At 44.8% G+C, this 19,813-nt stretch overlaps 6 protein-coding genes across 6 annotated transcripts; 2 read left to right on the forward strand and 4 right to left on the reverse strand.

Moving 5' to 3' along the window:
* Positions 1-216: 216 nt before the first annotated feature.
* Positions 217-2,605, forward strand: V865_007256 (uncharacterized protein; the record flags this gene model as incomplete). The annotated part of the gene is made up of 12 exons (XM_066231004.1): positions 217-285; positions 417-464; positions 530-711; positions 782-884; positions 955-979; positions 1,050-1,158; positions 1,233-1,419; positions 1,476-1,639; positions 1,692-1,910; positions 1,969-2,345; positions 2,413-2,499; positions 2,568-2,605. The coding sequence occupies 12 exons, from the start codon at positions 217-219 to the stop codon at positions 2,603-2,605; spliced, it is 1,608 nt and encodes a 535-aa protein (XP_066087101.1).
* Positions 2,606-3,850: 1,245 nt separating this feature from the next.
* V865_007257 (uncharacterized protein) lies at positions 3,851-6,354 on the forward strand (the record flags this gene model as incomplete). The annotated part of the gene is made up of 12 exons (XM_066231005.1): positions 3,851-4,159; positions 4,271-4,372; positions 4,446-4,461; positions 4,560-4,651; positions 4,729-4,793; positions 4,868-4,966; positions 5,039-5,111; positions 5,192-5,511; positions 5,587-5,844; positions 5,913-6,009; positions 6,085-6,106; positions 6,191-6,354. 12 exons carry the CDS (start codon positions 3,851-3,853, stop codon positions 6,352-6,354), a joined length of 1,617 nt encoding a protein of 538 aa, XP_066087102.1.
* Positions 6,355-6,846: 492 nt separating this feature from the next.
* V865_007258 (uncharacterized protein) lies at positions 6,847-11,486 on the reverse strand (the record flags this gene model as incomplete). The annotated part of the gene is made up of 11 exons (XM_066231006.1): positions 6,847-6,885; positions 6,944-7,117; positions 7,175-7,833; positions 7,909-8,098; positions 8,163-8,561; positions 8,620-8,792; positions 8,845-9,268; positions 9,337-9,804; positions 9,873-11,031; positions 11,088-11,219; positions 11,389-11,486. 11 exons carry the CDS (start codon positions 11,484-11,486, stop codon positions 6,847-6,849), a joined length of 3,915 nt encoding a protein of 1,304 aa, XP_066087103.1.
* Positions 11,487-12,800: 1,314 nt separating this feature from the next.
* Positions 12,801-14,676, reverse strand: V865_007259 (uncharacterized protein; the record flags this gene model as incomplete). Its single annotated transcript, XM_066231007.1, has 7 exons — positions 12,801-12,822; positions 12,892-13,126; positions 13,202-13,318; positions 13,393-13,511; positions 13,587-13,833; positions 13,973-14,309; positions 14,383-14,676. 7 exons carry the CDS (start codon positions 14,674-14,676, stop codon positions 12,801-12,803), a joined length of 1,371 nt encoding a protein of 456 aa, XP_066087104.1.
* Positions 14,677-15,091: 415 nt separating this feature from the next.
* On the reverse strand, positions 15,092-16,762 carry V865_007260 (uncharacterized protein; the record flags this gene model as incomplete). The annotated part of the gene is made up of 9 exons (XM_066231008.1): positions 15,092-15,307; positions 15,396-15,585; positions 15,669-15,779; positions 15,856-15,927; positions 16,119-16,168; positions 16,239-16,345; positions 16,427-16,470; positions 16,534-16,610; positions 16,676-16,762. The coding sequence occupies 9 exons, from the start codon at positions 16,760-16,762 to the stop codon at positions 15,092-15,094; spliced, it is 954 nt and encodes a 317-aa protein (XP_066087105.1).
* Positions 16,763-17,689: 927 nt separating this feature from the next.
* On the reverse strand, positions 17,690-19,589 carry V865_007261 (uncharacterized protein; the record flags this gene model as incomplete). The annotated part of the gene is made up of 6 exons (XM_066231009.1): positions 17,690-17,888; positions 17,954-18,189; positions 18,296-18,440; positions 18,543-19,113; positions 19,245-19,355; positions 19,442-19,589. The coding sequence occupies 6 exons, from the start codon at positions 19,587-19,589 to the stop codon at positions 17,690-17,692; spliced, it is 1,410 nt and encodes a 469-aa protein (XP_066087106.1).
* Between the last annotated feature and the right edge of the window lie 224 nt (positions 19,590-19,813).

The following is a 19,813-nucleotide window of genomic DNA, read 5'->3' on the forward strand; positions in this document are numbered from 1 at the left end:
GTATTTATATGATCCTTCCATTTACTTGTGTGTGTTTTTGTGTGTGGTGTTTTCCATATGGTGGTGGTCGCGACTTTTGGCTGGAGATGAAGTGAGATGCATTGACTCTCTTCAAACAACATAACATCGACCAACATCAACTACTCACACTCTCTACCTCATCCTACCACACACTCTTTATCCCAAAAAATCCCAGTCGACACTCATCACATCAACATGGAAGCTCGTAATCTCGATCATAGAAGGAACAACTTCAAGGGAAAGTCCTCTTTCTCTGCTCAAGAGGTAAATTTTCCCCTTTCCCTCTTTCGTTGGTCATTTGGCCACCCAACTTTCTGACAGCATTTCCATATCAATCCCCCTCCCTTTTCCATGTATGGATGAAGGACGGATGCTAATCGGTATATCATGTATAGCTTCGACGAAGAAGAGAGGAACAACAAGTAGAAATCCGACGTCAAAAAGTGTGTTCTTTCGTTTTTCCCTCTGGACTCGCGTGACGCTGATGTAACGCCGTAATAACACTTAGAGAGAAGAATCCATCGCCAAGAGACGTAACTTGCAACCGATCTCAGCTGATGATGGTATCGAATCGGATGATGAGACAGGTGTAGATGTTGGTTCCCTTGCCGATACCCTCCCTGGAATGCTCCAAGCTGTTTACAGCGATGATCAAGAAGCTCAGTTGGATGCTACTACCAAATTCAGAAAGTGAGTCTTTCTCTATATATACTTCTATGATTGGATCACAGAATACTGGAGCTGATATGACATGACGCAGGCTGTTGTCAAAGGAGAAGAACCCACCTATCGACAGAGTGATCCAATGTGGTGTAGTACCTCGATTCGTAGAGTTCCTGTCGAGCAACAACACAATGATCCAAGTGAGTCAATATACCTTCTACTGACCTTGATATCTCATCAGCTAATTGATCCTGTCTCCCTCTGTGACAGTTTGAGGCAGCCTGGGCTTTGACCAGTGAGTTGCGTCTCATCCTTTGACATAATCGCATTACCATCCAAATGCTGATATTCCATCTCCCAATCAGACATCGCTTCCGGAACCTCTGAACACACACAAGTTGTCATCCAAGCCGGCGCTGTACCATACTTCATCCGCCTCCTTTCTTCCAGCGTGCTCGACGTTCGAGAGCAAGCGTGAGTCTCTCGTCATTCATCAACTATTATTCATTCCCATGTAGAGCCAATACTGACATCAACATACCATACAGTGTCTGGGCTCTCGGTAACATCGCTGGTGACTCACCCAAATGTCGAGATCACGTCCTCGGTCAAGGCGCTCTCCAACCTCTCCTTGTCCTTCTCAACGAGAACCACAAGTTATCAATGCTCAGAAACGCTACTTGGACATTGAGCAACTTCTGTAGAGGAAAGAACCCTCAACCAGAATGGGAATTGGTGGGTCATTGGACGAATACTCATCTTCATCGGTCGAAACTGACATGTTGCTGTAGATCTCGCCCGCTCTTACCGTCCTTACCAAGCTCATCTACTCCCTTGACGATGAAGTCCTCATCGACGCTTGTTGGGCTATCTCCTACCTTTCTGACGGTACAAACGATAAAATCCAAGCTGTTATCGAAAGTGGAGTTTGTAGACGATTGGTGGACTTGCTCATGTAAGCTTTCCGTGTCGGCACTAGATGTCAGTCAGCTGACATTATGTAACAGGCACCCTTCCACTGCTGTTCAAACTCCCGCTCTTCGATCTGTAGGAAACATCGTTACCGGTGACGACCTCCAAACTCAAGTTGTCATCTCATCGGGTGCTCTTCCTGCTCTTCTCAGCTTACTGTCATCTCCCAAAGAAGGTATCAGGAAGGAAGCTTGTTGGACTATCTCAAACATCACTGCTGGTTCGCCCATGCAGATCCAAGCTATCATTGATGCGTGAGTCTGCTGCTCGGTCACGATAGAATTTTGAGCTGATGTCATTTCTGCCTTTCAGCAACCTTGTCCCTCCCCTTGTCAACATCCTTGCTAACGCTGATTTCAAGACCAAGAAAGAAGCCTGTTGGGCCATCTCCAACGCGACCTCAGGTGGTCTGCAAGAACCTAACCAAATTCGATACCTCGTCTCACAAGGCTGCATCAAACCTATGTGTGATCTCCTCACTTCGATGGATAACAAGATCATCCAAGTCGCCCTTGACGGTCTCGAGAACATCTTGAAAGTTGGTGATGTCGACAAAGAAGCTCAAGGTCCAGGTGGAGTCAACAAGTACGCTCAGTACATCGAAGAAGCCGGTGGTATGGTTAACATCCACAATTTGCAACATCACGAGAACTTGGAAATCTACAAGAAATGTTTCTACATCATGGATAGTGAGTCATTTACTACGGTAACATAGATAGAGATTAGCCTTGTGCTGATGATTGTGATCTACGATAGAATTCTTCCCCGACGAAGATGAGGAAGAAGCCGATGCTGCTGCACCAGCTGTCGACGCTTCAGGTCAATACGCCTTCCAATCTGATGGTGAGTAATTGCCATACTGAGCTTTTGTTTGATATGTAAAATTTCGTCTAACTGATGTGTGATCATAGTTGCCGCTCCTCAAGGTGGTTTCAACTTTGGCCAGTAAAGCCAGGCAGCCCCTCTCGCCACTGCATTCTGCGAAAATTCATTATCGGATTCATCGATCGATGAATCGCTAATTCCACACTTTTATGGTTCTTAAATCGGTTTTATCATTCTCTTCTTTCATATATTTCACATCCATAAAAATCACTTCGCATCCTTTTGGTAATAACATTAACATTATTTCATGTATATCTTTTCAACTTATCATCATTATTATTAAAATTATCTGAAACTTGCAATCTACACATCATAACAAAGGGGAATATCGCGACTTGTGATTCTCCTTTATACCAATCACGCTGAACATTGAATTTTCACTTCGATTACACGGCTCGTCTTTGAGAGGGCAGCCTCAATTGTATAAATTTTTGCTTCTGAAGGTTTACATTCCATCTGCCTTCCCTTTCAGGTTCATCATATATTTGCATCTTCTCATCGATTACTCATCATGTGCGACGTTGAGATAACGATCCAGCACGACAAACAGTATAGCATTTTCCCCTTTACATATCTTATCTACAGGTCAGACGCGCGGATGGTACGTCTAAATTATCAAAATCAATAGATTTTTTTTACTTTTACTTTTGCTCTTTTTCATTGTTTGATCAGGTATTTCTTATGTTTCCACCCCTTTTTTTCATATGGTTTCAAGACAAGATGAGTAGGCAGTGTAAGGGTGTGGTAGAGATTGAATGTGTATGCATTTCGATCCGGGTTTGAAACTTGCTCGAGATGAGGCATGCAATAATAATGCTCAGATGTTGTTATTTCTTGGGATACACCAATTCCCCGATCGCCGGCAGAAATTCCGTAATCCGCGGACGAAAGCGAGTGGATTGATTCTAAAAACAGACTTAACCGCTTCTACTGTAAATTTCTCTGGGTACGTCACCGAATGTTCTGTTCTTTTATCGTCATGAATATGATGTTACCTTACTAATTAAGCAGTATCAATTGGGGCTTTATTGCCTTGAATTAGGGGGACCACACGAGGATTTATGTGGAGGGGGATACGGATCTCTCATGTGTAAATGTATAATGGAATATATTCGATTTAAGTGGTCAAAGGAGATATCGATCTTCACTTAGTATTCATCACTTTCATCGAACTTACAGAGTTCTCTTGATCAGCAGCTGGATCTCACCATTGGTATAACAAGTCAACAAACAGTTAATGAACCGTCCAAGCTAAATCGGGAGGAACTTGGACTTGAATTTGGTCAACCGATCAGATATTCTTCAAAAAATGTTCAACAATCATGGTACCACCACTTCAGAAAAACAACCAAAAGCTCTCGCTCCTACTTCAGATCATATCGATACACCAAACCTCATTCGTTCCAAATCGAAAGCGAACATCCAACTCTACGATGAATTGGGGATAAACCAGGAGACTCGTCAGATCTTACAAGATAATCACGCTTATATATGGAAGAAAGATGCCAAAGGGAATTTGTTAATTAAGAGTTTATCTTCTGATCCTTCCAGTCCTAGGAATTGGAGGAATTGGAAAAGATATTCTTTGGTAGGACTGGCATCTCTGTTGAATAATCTTGTGAGTTTGTGAGATTTCAGCCGAAACTTCTACTACTACTGTTCTGACCCGATCCAATTATGGTTCATACCATAACGAGCTGATTTATCTCAATTTGGACCTTTGGATCAGGTCTGCTTATGCGTCTCGGGATATTCAACGGGAGTAGAACAGATGCAGGAGGAATTGGGATTTGGCTCGGAGCTGGGAACATTGGGTTTAAGTCTGTACATTGTGAGCGGTTTACCAAAGAGGATATAGCAGAAATTCAAACTGATCTGGGTTATCATTTCTCACCAACCTGCAGCTCGGTTTTGCTTTTGGTGAGTTTCCAAGGCGTTCATCGTCTCTTTCTAGAAACATATGTAACATCACAGTAGACGGCCTCCATGTATGCAAGGAGCTGATATGTTTGTTACAGGACCGATGTTCTTAGCTCCCCTAAGCGAGTATTGGGGTAGAAGACCAGTCTATCTGGTATCTTGGACTATATTTACCATATTCCAAATTCCTGTGAGTCAAGTCAAATCAACCAGCTGTCAGCCGAAGTTAAAATGCAGCTAAGCTAAGCTTCCTCATCGATGATGCAGCTCGCCCTCGCGAAGAACTTAGCGACCGTTCTAGTATGCCGGTTCATTCAAGGCTTGGCTGGAAGGTGAGTTGAGTTATCTGAAATGAGATTCGAAACGATCATTCTTTTCCGGGTGGCTGATGCCGTTCATGGTATAGTACCCCTCTCGCAAATACAGGTGGTGTAGTCCATGATTTGTTCGGGATAGACGAAGGTGGGATGGCAGTTGCAATATACGCTTTGAGTAGTTCGGATGGGTATATTTCGCTTCTTCTCATAAGATAGTCGCAAATCACTGATTATCGGTTCCATCATCCGTCTTCCTCTAGACCCCCTCTGGGAAACGCCCTATCAGGTTATCTAGCTCAGGAAAAAGGGTGGAGATGGTTATTTTGGACCTATGTGAGTACAATACCTAAACATCTAAAAGTTCTAGTTCTACCTCAAACCCATTGCTAATGACAATCTTCGTATTTTTCCAGTTGATCATATTCGGTGCATTCATCTTTATAATCTTCTTCTTCCTGCCCGAAACTCGAGATACTATAATCCTTTCTCGCAAAACTCGCGTTCTGAGACAATCGACAGGATTAGAGATGTACGGCGAACATGAACTGGTCAAGAAGGATCCCAAACATTTATATACAGTTACGATCTTTCGACCGTTCAAGTTTTTGTTCACCGAACCGATCACATACTTGTGTGCGGGTATAAATGGGTTCGTATTCGGTATGATCTTCCTGTCGAATGAGGCGTTCCCTTTGGTATTTGGATCAGGTAATGGAGGACATGGTTGGACCCAGTAAGTCAGGAAATCAACAAATTCAACATGGTGTCATGGCTATGAAACTAACCTATCATCAATGTTATATGATAGCTCCGGTACAGTCAACCTGACTTTCCTAGCTTACGTCCTAGGCTCTGTAATGGGTTTCGCCCTAACTCCAATTCAGAACAGAAAGTATCTCCAGGCGAGCACTATCAAAGGATTCTCCGATCCTGAATCAAGATGGTGGTCAGCATTGTGGTGTACACCCTTTTGTCCTATCGGATTGATGATTGCCGCTTGGACAAGTTACAGTTATCTACCGTGGATAGCACCATTGATTGGTTTTACCCTATTTGGATTTGGCTTGTAAGTATTTCCGTCTATATCACAGTGAAGTGTCTGGTGTGATAATGATTGTCCTTCTCCTTGTTTAGTTATGTCATCCTTGCTGCTATTCTCAACTACGTAGTTGACGGGTACGGGCGTTATTCAGCTTCTGCCCTGGGCGGTGTGGTGTTCGTAAGGAATATCGTGAGTGCAATCCACACAGTACAGTCGTCCAATGTACTGTACAGTGATGTATACCTGCTGATCTACTCATGACAGGTCGGTGCCATCTTCCCATTATGTAAATCGTACTGTAGATCTCGCTATACAAATTGCTTTTCATCAGTAATGCTTACTGACTTGACATGTTGTTTTTTGTGGTTAGTCGCCAGACAGATGTTCGTAGGGATGGGCAACCAATGGGCTTTATTCCTCTTGGCAATGTTATCAATAGGTATGATACCGATCCCTTTTTACTTGTACAAGCAAGGTAAAAAGGTGAGACAAAAATCACCTTATTGCGCTACTCATTTCGGTGAGGAAGAGTGAGGGTACAAACCCACAGAAATATCTTATACGGCTGTAGAAGCTAGAATCGATAGATGCATATAGATCCACACACATATATATGTTACATATGTGCGCATGGGTAATCGGACATATTGCAATATAGACGATCTTCGTAGATTTCGTTTGCACTTTATCATCTTTCGATGGGCAATTTTACAGTACATTCGGACAAAGGTGCAATGGTGCATTTCATTTCATCTCATTTACGGTATCAATGAATTTCATTTTCCAGGTTTCTATATTTATGATATCGCACCAGGCGATCATTTCCTTCATTCTTTATTTCTTTATGGTTTACTTCTATGGATATTTACTATATTCACAAGGGGTAAATGAGGTTTTTATACACAATATAATGGTTTTATTTTTGCTTCGTTTGATTTATCTTTATATATTCGTTTTAGTTTCGTAAAAATATTTTACTTTTTGTTGCTTTTGTTGATGGAAGAAGATATGATTATACTTCGTGAATTATTGGTATCCTGCTGCTTGTCCATACATCGGTCGACCCTAAGATAACATCACACATCAGCCCATACCTTTTTTGCACATAAATAACGCCACTCACTACATTTTGGCCGTAATAAACACCATTACCACCATCTGAACCTTGTTGACCCAAGATACCTAATCCACCGATATCAGGCTGAGAACCAAACGTGACGGGTGGTTGGGACAGCGCGGATCCTAATCGCATAGAAGCATGTTGAGCACCAGGAAGGTCAATCGAGGGAGATGCGAACTATCATATACCTGTCGTGTTAGCAAAGCAATCTGCGAAGGAGACTGAATCACTCACAGGATTGAAAGGGTCAGAACCTGGACTCATCATACTACCAGGGCTCATCCTCCCTGCCATACCCATCCCAATTGGACCATTACTGAATCTAGCCATAGGTGTTCTAGGTGATTTGTTCGCGTTTGGGGTGGAGTTGGGGGAACTTGGATTTCTCATCGATTGACCTAAAGGCATATTTTGAGGTATCAACAATGGTGATAGGTTGTTCATTCCATACGGAGGTTGTTGGTATCCGTTAGCACCTCCTGCACCGCCGTAGAAAGCTTGTCCGAAGGATTGTTGGGGTTGCATACCCCATCCTTGTGGGATCTGGACTTGTTGCTGCTGATGTTGGTGGTGATGATGGTGAGGTCTTCCAAAAGGCGAAGAAGAGTTATTATTGATATATCCAGCTGGAACCGGTAAGCCAACAGCTTCAAGTAATAATCGATATGGTGGTGTGTTTGATGCTTTGATGTTCGGTAATACCCTTCTGACGGTCTCGACCATCTGGGTTTTCTGTTCTTGCGGGATGGTATTGATAGCTAGTATCTTTCCAATTACTTGAGATCCGTTATTCGCATCGCCCAAGATTTCGCTAAGCGTTTCATCCTTGTTGGAGGTGAAGATAGCTTGGAGGAGATTGTTAGCTGCGGCAGGCTCAGTGGTTTGGGTGATGACTAGTTCAATGTGACGTGTCAGCTACCTAGCGCCTCCAGAAAATAAGACTACGGCTCATCCGGCAGTCTACCCACCTCGGAGAACAGTCAAAGAAGCCAGTTTGTGGGTACACAAATGAGCGATGTGCGATACGAATCGATTTGCCAACAGACCATATCTTCCAGGGAGGTTTGAGGTATCTACGAGCCACGTGAGAAGCAATGCTCCGTTAGGGTTGGTTGCAAGGGGAATTGAGTTCAGGATGATTCCGGTTGAGATACGTTTCTACGTGGTGATCATGCCACATGATTAGCTCCTGATATCTCATGCAGAACACAGCTGAGCTCACCTTCTGATACAAGCTAGTACTATTACTTTCCAGGCAAGTTCTCATGCACCTAGCACCGAACCTATTCTGAGCGATATCCCAAAGTCTATCGATCATAGCATCGAACACATAGTCGTTCCATGGCGGTCCAAACTTGAGTGTTCCGGCGCAGACGTAATTACCGAGACTGTCACACATCAAAGGCGGAGCGAAAGGCCTGAGATGGTCGATGATCATCGTTCGCTCCTCGTGAGTGACAGCGCACTCGATGATCTTCTGGGCAGCCCAAGTACCATTCTTATGTATACCAATGGTAGCCAAGTGTGGGGCGATACGTTCCAACATGGCCAGTCTCAATGGTTGTTGACTTCGTTCAAACAATTTCTGAACTATTGTATTACCGATGTAATCGCTTGCGAGCTGATCAAGTTTCATCAGCATCAAACGGTAATTCAGCAAGAGGGTAGAAAACACTCACTTCAGCGCAGTCTTCCATCAGCTCATGTACGATGGAATCCACCTCCTCTTGAGTACATTGACCAGCGTCGAGCAGTTTCCTGATATCTTTAAGTCTAGAATTATCGGGTCTTCTGGATGGCCTGTCACCAACAAGTGGAATAGCAGTGTAATAAGTGACCGGTGGACGGGATTCTATAATGATGTGGTTAATGCTAGGTTCTCCGGTAACAGCTAGCTAACTTACCAGCAGCAGCTTTCACATCCACATCCTCCTCCGATTCCTTACTGAACACCTGCATGATCATCTGCTGATCACTTACTACACCATCATGAGCTAGTCCCTTTTCCAGAACCTGTTCATGTACACCTTGTTTAACCAAATCTAGGATCAACTGACTTCGGTAATTCTCCAACCCGCCACCCTCAGCTGACATTTGCTGTTCGGTCGATACGGACGCAGCGCCCTGGACTGTATTGAGAGCATCGCCAAGTTTACCAGGTGATGAGATGTCGTCTTCTGGTCCGCCCAAAGTAGGCGACTTGGTAGGTACTCGCGCAAATCCAATTCGTATAGCTCCAACGTCACTTCCCAGAATATCTCGGCCGTTCAACGCATTTCGAGCTGAGACGGCTGAGTCCAGTCGTTCGAAATTGACAAATCCGCAGCACTGAATTGTCGTAAGGTACTCAGTACAATCATTTGAGGGTTAACATCAAACGATTTCAAAAGACTCACCTTGTTCATCAAAACTCTAGCCGACTCGACTGGGCCGAAAGGAGAGAAGATTTGCAACAGTGTGCTTGGACTGGTAGTACCAGGTATACTGCCGATCCAAAGAGCTCTAGTGGGCAACGCACTTTGATCACCATCCTTCGTATCGGGACTATCCGCAGATACGGTAGTACTGGTAGGTGGTGGTACAGTGATGGCCGGGGTAGTGACGGTAGCAGGTTGTCCAGGCAGGGGTGCAGGGGCAGGGGCAGGTCCACCAGCGGTGAATACCAAGTTCGGTGGTGGTGGAGCTGCAGTAGTCGCTGCGGTGTTCAAGGAAGGTCCATTCGGCGCAGAATCGATTTTACCGAAACCTATTCTGACTGGTGCAGTTTCCGATAATGCTGAGACATGTCCTCCCATTCGGTTTAACACATCATCCCTGGCTCGAATCGCATCTGTCTTTTCCATGAAGTTCACGAATGCACAGGTCTATGAAAGAACAAACTCAAGATCAGCACCATTCACAATCCCATCAGGTAGAGAGAAGGTATACTCACCTTTTCAGGAAGCATCCTGACACTTTCTATGGCACCATAGGGAGCAAACACATGTAACAAGGCATCACTAGTAGCGTTGACATCTAAATTACCAATCCATAAACTTCTAGTTGGGACTTGAGGTGTTGAAGTACCTTTGTCCACATCGGGTGTTCCAGTTCGGGAGGTATGTGATGATATTGATAATCTTGGACCTCTGCTTGAGTCTCGCGATTTGCTGTTTATCTGATTTGGATAGCCATAAGGTGAGCTTAGGTGTTCGGCGTGAACGGGCGATTGAGGGATAGAAGCTAAATAGCTATTGCCTCTCGTCATAGGTTTCCTGACTGGATGGTCCAGCGCTCCAATGGTAGTCGCCCTTGGCCTAGTCGATTCTTTGCTTGTATATAGACCTGACGAGGTATACAAATTACCAAGCTGACAGTTCGATACGGGATATCCATTCTGATCATACATTCCCAGATTGTCAATAGCTCTAGCAAGCGCTTCTTCGTCATCGTTTCTACCTTCGTAGCCATTGTTTCCTTTGAATAGGTTGCCGTTGGTCACGGATGGTCTGAATGGCCGAGCGAAATTGGAGACGGTACTAGCACGTAGCCTGCTTGCAGGACCAGAGTTGTGAATAGCACGTTGAGCCTGGTTCCGAAGTTCCACCATCGAAGCAGGCGCTAGGTGCATCGCATCGCTTCCATCTGCTAAACCGAGGTAGTCAAGCGTAGAATTGAGGTCGTCGGTAGGGTAAGATGCAGCGGAATCTGTCGTTGAGGTGTAGGAGGAGAGCTCTTCTTCGTTGGCCTGAAGAGGGTGACCGAGAGGTGAACGTGCAGGTGTACTTGAAGCAGTTAGACCAGGGTTGGCAAGCCATGCGTTACTAAACGGTCCGTGCCCAAACGCATCGCCTAAACCTGTGCCAGGTAAGGTGAGTGAACCTGAGCGTAGACGATTTGACGCAGAGGAAGATTCGAGATTGGCAGCGGACGACGCAGCATGCCGCAAACTTGGTCGAGCGGTTGTCTGAGGATACGCAGGGGACAGAGCAGAAGTACGGGTGTAGGTTGCTGCGCTGGAAGACGCTGTGGAGGTCGCGGTGGTGGGAGTGGGTTCGTCGGAGGGACCGGTGTACCGTTGAGCAGCTTCTTGAAGGTTGGAAGGCATGGTTCTGGTAGATATAACGCAGATTAGTTAATGGAGGGAACGAGATTTATCTGGACTCACCCCGCCCTTGCCCTCCTATACCCAGAAGCCACTCCATTGTCTACCGCAGCAACTTGTTCTTCCTCCGATGTTATGGCGACGGCAGGTCGCAGCCCTGATACTCCGGCTTCATCTTCGATGATTTCTCGGGCTCTACAATAGATCAATCAGCATGGGTGAACAAGCAATTCAAGGAGATACGTCGCTGAAAGAGGTAATGATATCTGCAAGGCATGTGAACTGGAGGAAGGGAGTCCAGAGACTTCTTAGGGACCGAAGAAATAGTTGAAGCGATGTCGTGAGAATGAAGATGAGGACTCACCGTCTGGCATAAGCAGCACTAGGCGCAGGAGGTGGAGTTCTACCTTCCCTATTCCTGAACCCAGTGATCTTGTCCGGACTGAGATTGGTAGGTGACATTCTGTCGCACAAGCAGTGAACGGCTGCGATTGTCGGATTGACGCTGGGTACTTATACAGTGATTCTAGATGAGGTGAGTGACCGAGTAACAGCGATGAAGTAAGGCAAGGAGTGTTGAGTGATAGTCAAGTGAAAGGATTGAAAGTACAAGGTATATGCAATGCTGTGAAATGATGAAGTGGAGGTCAATCCTAGCCAATCTACAATATCTGACCAAGAATGAATGGTTGTACTGTCAGCTACGCACTGCTATGTTGCAGCAGAACAAGAACTCAGAGAAAAGATCAAAGATCGTATACGTATGATATGAATCATGTGAGGTTTGGGGTTGAACTAGAAATAACGTATGAAACATTCAACTTTACTCACTCGGTAAGAGAGATGAATGAGAATGACCCTTGTCGTCAAGCTAAGATCCAGACTTGGTCGTCGGGTTGAGCACAGCTAAAACAGTCCTCTGAGTGTGTGGGTAGATGCAAGGTTGTAAAATGCAAGCAAGGGATAGATCTGGTATATGTATATGTATATATGATCTGCGTGGAAGGGCGTGATCAGCGAAAGCTACCAATGGGAACGATGGGCAACCTTATTCCGTATACGTCGGTCGACCGAATGAGAGAGGTAGGATAGGTATTACTACTCACTGTGGGCACTTCTACCAGGAGGTATGATAGATCAATTATGTACTATAGGATGATTGAATGAGGTATGATATGGTGTGTATGCGTAGTGACCTGGTGAGAGTGAGGTGGAATGCACTGCTTACTCGTGACCGAGGTGCCTGAGGATGAGGTCGCACTGAGACTTGTGCTTTTTGTTTTAAATGATGGAAGGTATCGTTCTCTTGGGTCCGGTTGATTATACGTAGTGCGCAGAGGCAAGGGTAGAGAGAGATGAGAAGGTATGAAGAGGTGATGGTGTTCAATCCGATCCATTCAGATGGTAGATGGTCTACATCATTCCATATTACTGGATACCTCATCGCATTCTCATTCTCGTTGTCAACCCCCTTTTTCTCAACGACATTCGCCCGGACCTTACCCCGCAGTCTTACCCCGTGTCACATCCACGTGGCACATGGGAGTTTACGTAACTTTTGTTTCGAAGAACGGCATAGATGATGATTTTCGCTCGTGCTTCAGCGATCTCTATGCGGTTTTCTAACTGGAACAGCTTTGTTGGGCTCAAAAAATCAAGATAGACGCTGTATCATAAGATCTCATAATCTATTCATGAGACATAAATCCATAAATCCTCACACATGTGTGACTACTCTATCTCACATCATACCTTTACCCGGCTTTGCCACAAACATTACTTCTCATCAAATGGATTCCTGTTACAAATCATGCTTTGTCAACGTCCCTTTCTTCTTTTGATTGCTCATGTAGGCCACAACACTCACTTGGTATACTCCAATTCATCATCACTATCTTCCAATCTATACCTATCATCCCCTGCAGGTGGTGTAGGTGGGATCTTGGATACTAACGATTCGGGAGCGTTGGGTAATGAAGGATTTGGATCATCTTCATCATCACTGTCCTTCTTTGATAATGCATTGGTACCGGCATTGGTGGATGATGATGGTGAGGTCGACAAGAGATCGACTCGTTTCTTAGGTAAGATTCCGAGTTTAGCTACAACCACCATTAGTAATTACAAATTAGCCACTACTTCTCTGGCCAAACCAGCGACAGATGATGAATACATACCAGGGTCAATCTTGCCAATTTGCTTTTCGGGACTACCAACTCCACTATTCGTACTTCGCCCACTGGTAATTTCAATCCTGTTTCCGCTCATTGTCCTAGCCGGTGGCAGGGGATCATCTAATTGTATCAGTCTGATGAGCTGTGGTGTTCCTTTCTCCTTTTGCGGTAACTGATGATAGTAAAATACTCACCGTACGCATCAGAAGGTTGCCATCTATTTGAGCTTTGTCTCAGAGGAGCCTGGGCCTGTGATTGAGGAGGAGGATCGAAAGTACTTTGAGATGAGATTGATTCCGATCTCAGACTAGGTCTACAAAACACATGAATAGCACAAAATACAAATTAGCGACAGAGCAAGAAAGACCGTAGGGATATCCCGACTCACGATCTACTATCCCACAATCCACCACCACCTCCTCCTCCTCCTGCTAAATTCCTATTCTGTTCTCCACCTCTATTACCTCCAATTCCAGGAGGTCTAGTATACCTATCACCGCTCGGCGAGAGGTTTTCAGGGACGTATCCACTCCCACTTGATCCTTGATTGGTCCTATTTTGAGCTTGTTGAGCTTGGAATTCAGAGTACTTCGCTTTGGCTCGTGAGAATAGGGAGTTGAGGGTCTGTTTACCGGCTAAACAATGGTTAGAGGATCAGCTCCTGCATACAGATGCAAAGGTCATGTTCGATAATCTTGGTAAATAGGATCATTTTGGCGAGCAGAGAGAGCATGATCATATCAGGCTACACTACTTCTCGGGATTTTGACTCACCCTCTGCAAACTTCTCTACCTTTTCTTCAAAAGCCAACATCCCTGGAGGGTTCTGACCTTCATTCCCATCTCTCTGATGTTGTTGTCCATATCTATCATCTAATCCTTGATCCCGATTCTGGTAAAACAGATCCTGTTCGCTATACGGTTGAGCTTGAGCTTGAGCTTGTTGTCTTTGACCTCGTCTAATTCTAGGTTGATAAGGTAATCCACCAGGTGCAGGAGGGTTATTACCAGAGTTGACACGAGAATGAAATTCCGCTTGTTGGTGTCTATAAGATTCTTCATCTGCCATTTGTAATGATCTAGCGAATTGCGCATCAAGATCTACTTGAGCCTATCCAAGCCGATGCAAAGAAATTGAATTCGGTCAGCTTAACAATTTGACCTCGTATGGAGAATAAACTCACATCCTCCCTTGTCCCACCCAATTCATCACTCTTAAATTCCGGATCCGTCATTCCCAATAATTGTTCGATAGCTCTATCGGTAGATCCTTGCGGAGTCTCGAGGATAAGCTCAATCACTGAGATCTCAACTGTTGGGAACATCTGATGCAATTCAACGACTTTTGGATCGGCATGTACGGGTTGAGTAGCAACGTTTGCTGGAGGTGGTGGAATTGGAGGAGGTTCATGTTGTTCTGGTGGTGCAGTTGAAAGTAAAATTGGGGGAGGAGAGGTGGTCTTGGGTGGAGATGACATGCTGTTTCTGTATATTGGTGCAGGCGGCGAGAGTAGTTGACAGTGTGTAAGATAGGGTGTTACTTATATGTCATGACAATGCACTGCTGTGGTCGTACAGTATTGTTGTAGTGGTCGTCTGGTTGTTGTTGGTTGATGACGTCTACGCAGTGAGGCGATGTAAATAACACTTGGCATTCGAATCTGTAATCAATTTTGTAATCCAATACAATTCTCAACTGGTCCCGCTAATCAGCGACTTCATCCTATACCATCCAGCTGTACAAGTGTACACATACATGTTACTCATAATGCATAAAAAGCATAGCTTAAATCGCTACATCGATCTGCAAAAAATATATATACAAGATACCCAAAAAGTCCTTTTATACTGCACCATCTCGTCATTATTGTTTGCATCAAGCACTAACAACATCTACCATTGATCCTCTGTCAATCTTCGTTTCCTCGCACCAGCAGTACAAACTGGGGTATACCATCTCAAACTCCTAATTTCCCAATAAGCATCAGTGAAAGCTTGAGGGTTCTTATTGACATAATCGTCGGGAGTCCATCCCGCTGTACCGGCACAGCCTGATGCGGCCCATTGGGCATCTCCACCTGCCCAGACTCCCGCGAAGGTCAGGTTGATCTAGAGCAAAAGTAGGTTAGCTCCCTTGGTAGGATGGGCAATAAGAGACAAAGGATGATAGATAGGGAAATCAAAGAGATGTACTCACTATAATCTCATGATCATCGAAATGGCTATTGATATCGCACTGATCCGCTGGGAAGTTTGCTACGGGTGTTGACCAGAGTGATTCCATGATAGTCTGAGAACCGGAGGTGATGTCGGTAGGTGCTTGAGGGGAGTTATGGGGCCAGAACCAAAATGAGAATCCTCGAGTCTTTGATCTCCTCATGACGAAACTGGACAAATCGCAAGAGGCATTAGTGGGATCTCTGTGTATATAAGGGGTTGAGGTGAGTGAGAGTCAAAGTAAGATACTCACATTCCACCTTCATTCTTATTGAATTCTTCACCGAAACTCTTCGAGCTCTTATCTCTTACACCACATCCTACACCACCGGTACAATCGCTCAACAGAGGCGTACCTGATCCTCTATTGGTAGCTGGCATCTTACATCCGGCGTCCGAATGGAGAGTAAACAAGTTGTTGGAATATTGCTGGTTTATACCGTATATCCCTTCGATGATATCGACTTCTCCGCCGGCTGGCCATGTTCCAGCTCTGGTACATGTCCAGAATGCTGCGGGGTATCGAAGTCAGTAGACGTTCCAACGCAGGGGTGGAGGTGAGCTGTAGTATCATAACGAAAGGAGGTGCAGATGACGAGCAACACCATAAGGAATAATATGTATGAGAATGTCGATGAAAGAAGCGGTGTTTCGTCGAAAGGAACGTCTCGATCCCTCAGCTCGAATAAAACCCAAAACTTACCTGGCCAAGTACCACATCCCGTAGGCATATGTTTGACATCCATGATTACCCTATGACAAGGTCGAGCGACAGGATCCGTCCATCAGATACATAGTAAAGTCAAATTTGAGTATCACTCACATCGGTGTAAGTATCTTTACTGTGAATCCTCACTGAATCCCTCCCTCTAGCAGAGGGATCAACGACATTGGTTGAATCTGCTCTCATGATGAAGTTCCCGCCGTTCACTAAAGTAACGTCAGATAAATCGGGTCATCAGTCAATATCTTGATTGAAGTCAAGCAGAGAGAGATTGGGGACGGACATACCATAAGAGAGGTTCCTCGAAATGGCCGTCTCTTGATTGACATAACTATATCATCCCGAGTGACAAACACCATCAACATACCTCTTAGCCAAATTAGGATACACTTACTTGACCCTTCCTTGAGTAGGATCATCCCATTCCCACCAGGTGAACCCATCGAAGAAATCATTACCTTGCCAGGATTTCTGTATTTACGACATACCATCAGCCCACTTCCCCTTCTCCTAACTTCGCAACGGGTTTGACTTACAGATAAGGTATAAGTAGCTCCCAGAGCGGTATTGATAAGAGGCAAAGAAAGTAAGATGTACTTGGATGTTGAGATTGTAGATAACATCGTGATGAATCGCTTCACTTCGTGATGAAGGCTCGGAGTGGAGACAGTGACGAGATTGAGTGAGTTGTTGATAAAAGAGAAGCAACGCCAGAGGGAGTGAATGTGAATATGTAAAAGAGCGTGGTAGGTCTGATGAACGTCAATCAATGAGTTGATCTGTTTTTGTACAGATGAAAGAACGAGGCAGTGAGAGATGAACTGGATAAGGGAAGATGGGAAGATGGGAAGAGTGAAGTTGAATGATGGACAATCCTTATGTGATTTTATTGCTCTGTGTCTGCTTGTCGTCACAGGGTGAATGCCAAGTCAAGCATCGTGTTTTACGCAGTGAAACGCATGGTCTGTGCGATCAAAACACGCAACGAGGAAATGGGACAATAAAGTTTGATGGACGACGACCATCACCATCATCAGCCAACATGATTCGAATACAAGATCGCTATTGTCCAATACTTTCTCAGTTCATCACATCATGCCATTCGATTGTATCGCGAGACTAATGTGCGGACTACTCGAACAATAAACGAAAAGCTGATGGAAGAAGAGGATGCAAGAAACTGCAGCTACGTGCACGTACATTGGTATACACAGACACAAACATGAGGATTTTCAGGGACAGGTTCAATAGATGAAACAAGGTTGAGGCATAGTACCAAGTCACTATAGGGTCAGTCAACAAAGCTGCGTGATGGATAATACATGTATTGTCATACTGTACCTGTGATATTGTCATGTCAAGCCTGCCTGACTCATCCCATCCATTATCACTGAAACATCACTAGACCACTAATCTCAAAAGATGCCATCATCCTCGGCGCGAATGAATATGCTGTAACACTACATCTGTAATACCAGGTCATCCTGTGCACGAAAAATGCATTTTGTTGATTCTCTGGTCTATACTACTTGCTGCCACTACTCCACCACTTACTCGGCCTTCTTCTTTCCCTTCCTATCTTTATCGCCTTCTCCCAGGCTGACCCACAACGCACAGAAAGCCAAGAACGTCAGACTGGTACTGCACGCTGCGATGTAATATGGCCAAGCTCCAACGATGAATCGAGGGTATTCGTCATGTCGTAAAGGTACCACTGAGGCTGTTTGGGAAGATCGAAGATAACTCCATCTATCGACACAAACAGTATTCGTCAGCGATCTCTCATTTACAACGGGTTGGGTCTATACACTTACCCAGGTCTCCAGTATTCCACTACGAACTTGAATACACCATGTCTATCCGGTGCGTCAAATCTCGCCTTGTAGTTCGTCCCTTGTTCTACCACAGCTGATTCGTCCTGTTTGAGAGCAGTTCGAATATGGGGATCTAACATGGTAAATTCCAACTGGATATCATCAACTTCGAAAAGACCCCATGCGGAAGTCCCGTTAGAAGTGGTGTAGTGCTTGGCAAGGGTGAGGGAGTAGGTCTGTTGAGGTAATTCGCAAGCAATCAGCACATGTACAACGGAAGGAAAGTTGAACAGTTGTTCAGACGATGCCAATAGATGTGTTCGAAATTGAATGTTGACTTACAATATCGTCCTTCTTAGTGTATAATTCCCTAGGCTCAGTTTCCCCTTTTCTATGATGAGTAGAATCTACGATCTTGACCACACCGGTCTCTTGGAAGATCCACTTTGAGAAGTCAGAGATGAATCCTGCATTTCCAGTTTTGATGCTAGATCAATGATAAACATATATACGACATTAGTGAGACAGCTCATCAAATCATCGAATGATTTTCAGTCACACGTAGTTCTCAGAACAAATATGTACTTACCTTTTCCCATCCTTGGTTTTTACCTCTTTATCCCACCAGATATCTTTGATCATCTCCGTTGATCCTACAAATCCGACCCTGACATTATCCCTGGTCTGCAATGCGCTCACCAAGGTCGCTTTTTTACCATTCAATATCGGTTCTTTTGTTCCCTTGGCATTCAGCGACTTGTCAACTTCAGCTTCATCCGATGAGAGGAGTTTATCTTGACCGATATAAGCGTATTTGGAAGCATGGAGGACATCGATCAAATACGGATTATCACCTGTTGTATGTACTGTCCCAGAAGGGTAGATTATTGGACCTCCCGATAATGTACTTGGCGATACTATCTCTCCAATGTCTTGGACCAAAGATGACGTGGGGGATAAAGAAACGGTGGAAGATGATGAGTCGACTGGATGATTGAATGGATCAATCAAAGTTTGAGAAGAATCTATAAATTCCAGATCGTATTCCCTCAAGAACTCTTTGTTGTTTTCAGTTAGGTCAGGTGAGAGGACATATAAGGTGTTGAGACCTGCGAATTGGGCGTGAAGAATGGATTTGGGTGATAGCGTTGGAGAATACGCTAAGGATATAAACGAAAAGACATGTTAGCGATACTACCCTTCTCTGAATAGATTAAGAGAACTCCGACAGTGTTTCACGCCACAATGCCCCAGCCAAGCAAATGGAAGGCTGAATGATCATGGTACTCACTCTTTGCTCCTGGTGCGAACATCACCAAATGATCATACTTCAATTCCCCATATTTGACCAACTCGGCATCTCTGTCTTTGGGCTCCTTGAAGGTAAGTTCAAACCCTCGGTCTGCACCAGCGACCATGGAGGAGTGTCAGCTCAAGCTTCGTCACTTTAGATTCGTAGATGCGAGGTGCATTAGACGCTCAACTCACCCTGCAGTGATTTCCAGAAATTCGAATAATCATCTTTCTTCAAACTTGGTTCCAGAACCACCAAGACTTTGTCCCCTGTAGCTGACCGAGCTGCCGCTAGGCTGACTAAAGAGAGTATAGGGGCGAGAAGAAGGGAAGATGGGCGCATCTTGATCCTCCTAGACTTGGCTTTTCAGTCGCTCTTTTATCTGGATGTGATTGCAGAATGTGTTTTGGTCGACTAGCTCTTGGATCGTAATCTCATCTCAACATGACTTCGCATCACGACGTGGAGGAAGTCAAGTGACGAGAGACAGTGACTGCGGAGTACTCCGCCATAATCCCCACGTGTGTCACACGCTAATTCTCAACCTCCACCTGAAGCAGCACGGG

This window comes from Kwoniella europaea, chromosome 2 (genome assembly GCF_036810445.1).
Source record: "Kwoniella europaea PYCC6329 chromosome 2, complete sequence".
Lineage (NCBI taxonomy): Eukaryota > Fungi > Basidiomycota > Tremellomycetes > Tremellales > Cryptococcaceae > Kwoniella > Kwoniella europaea.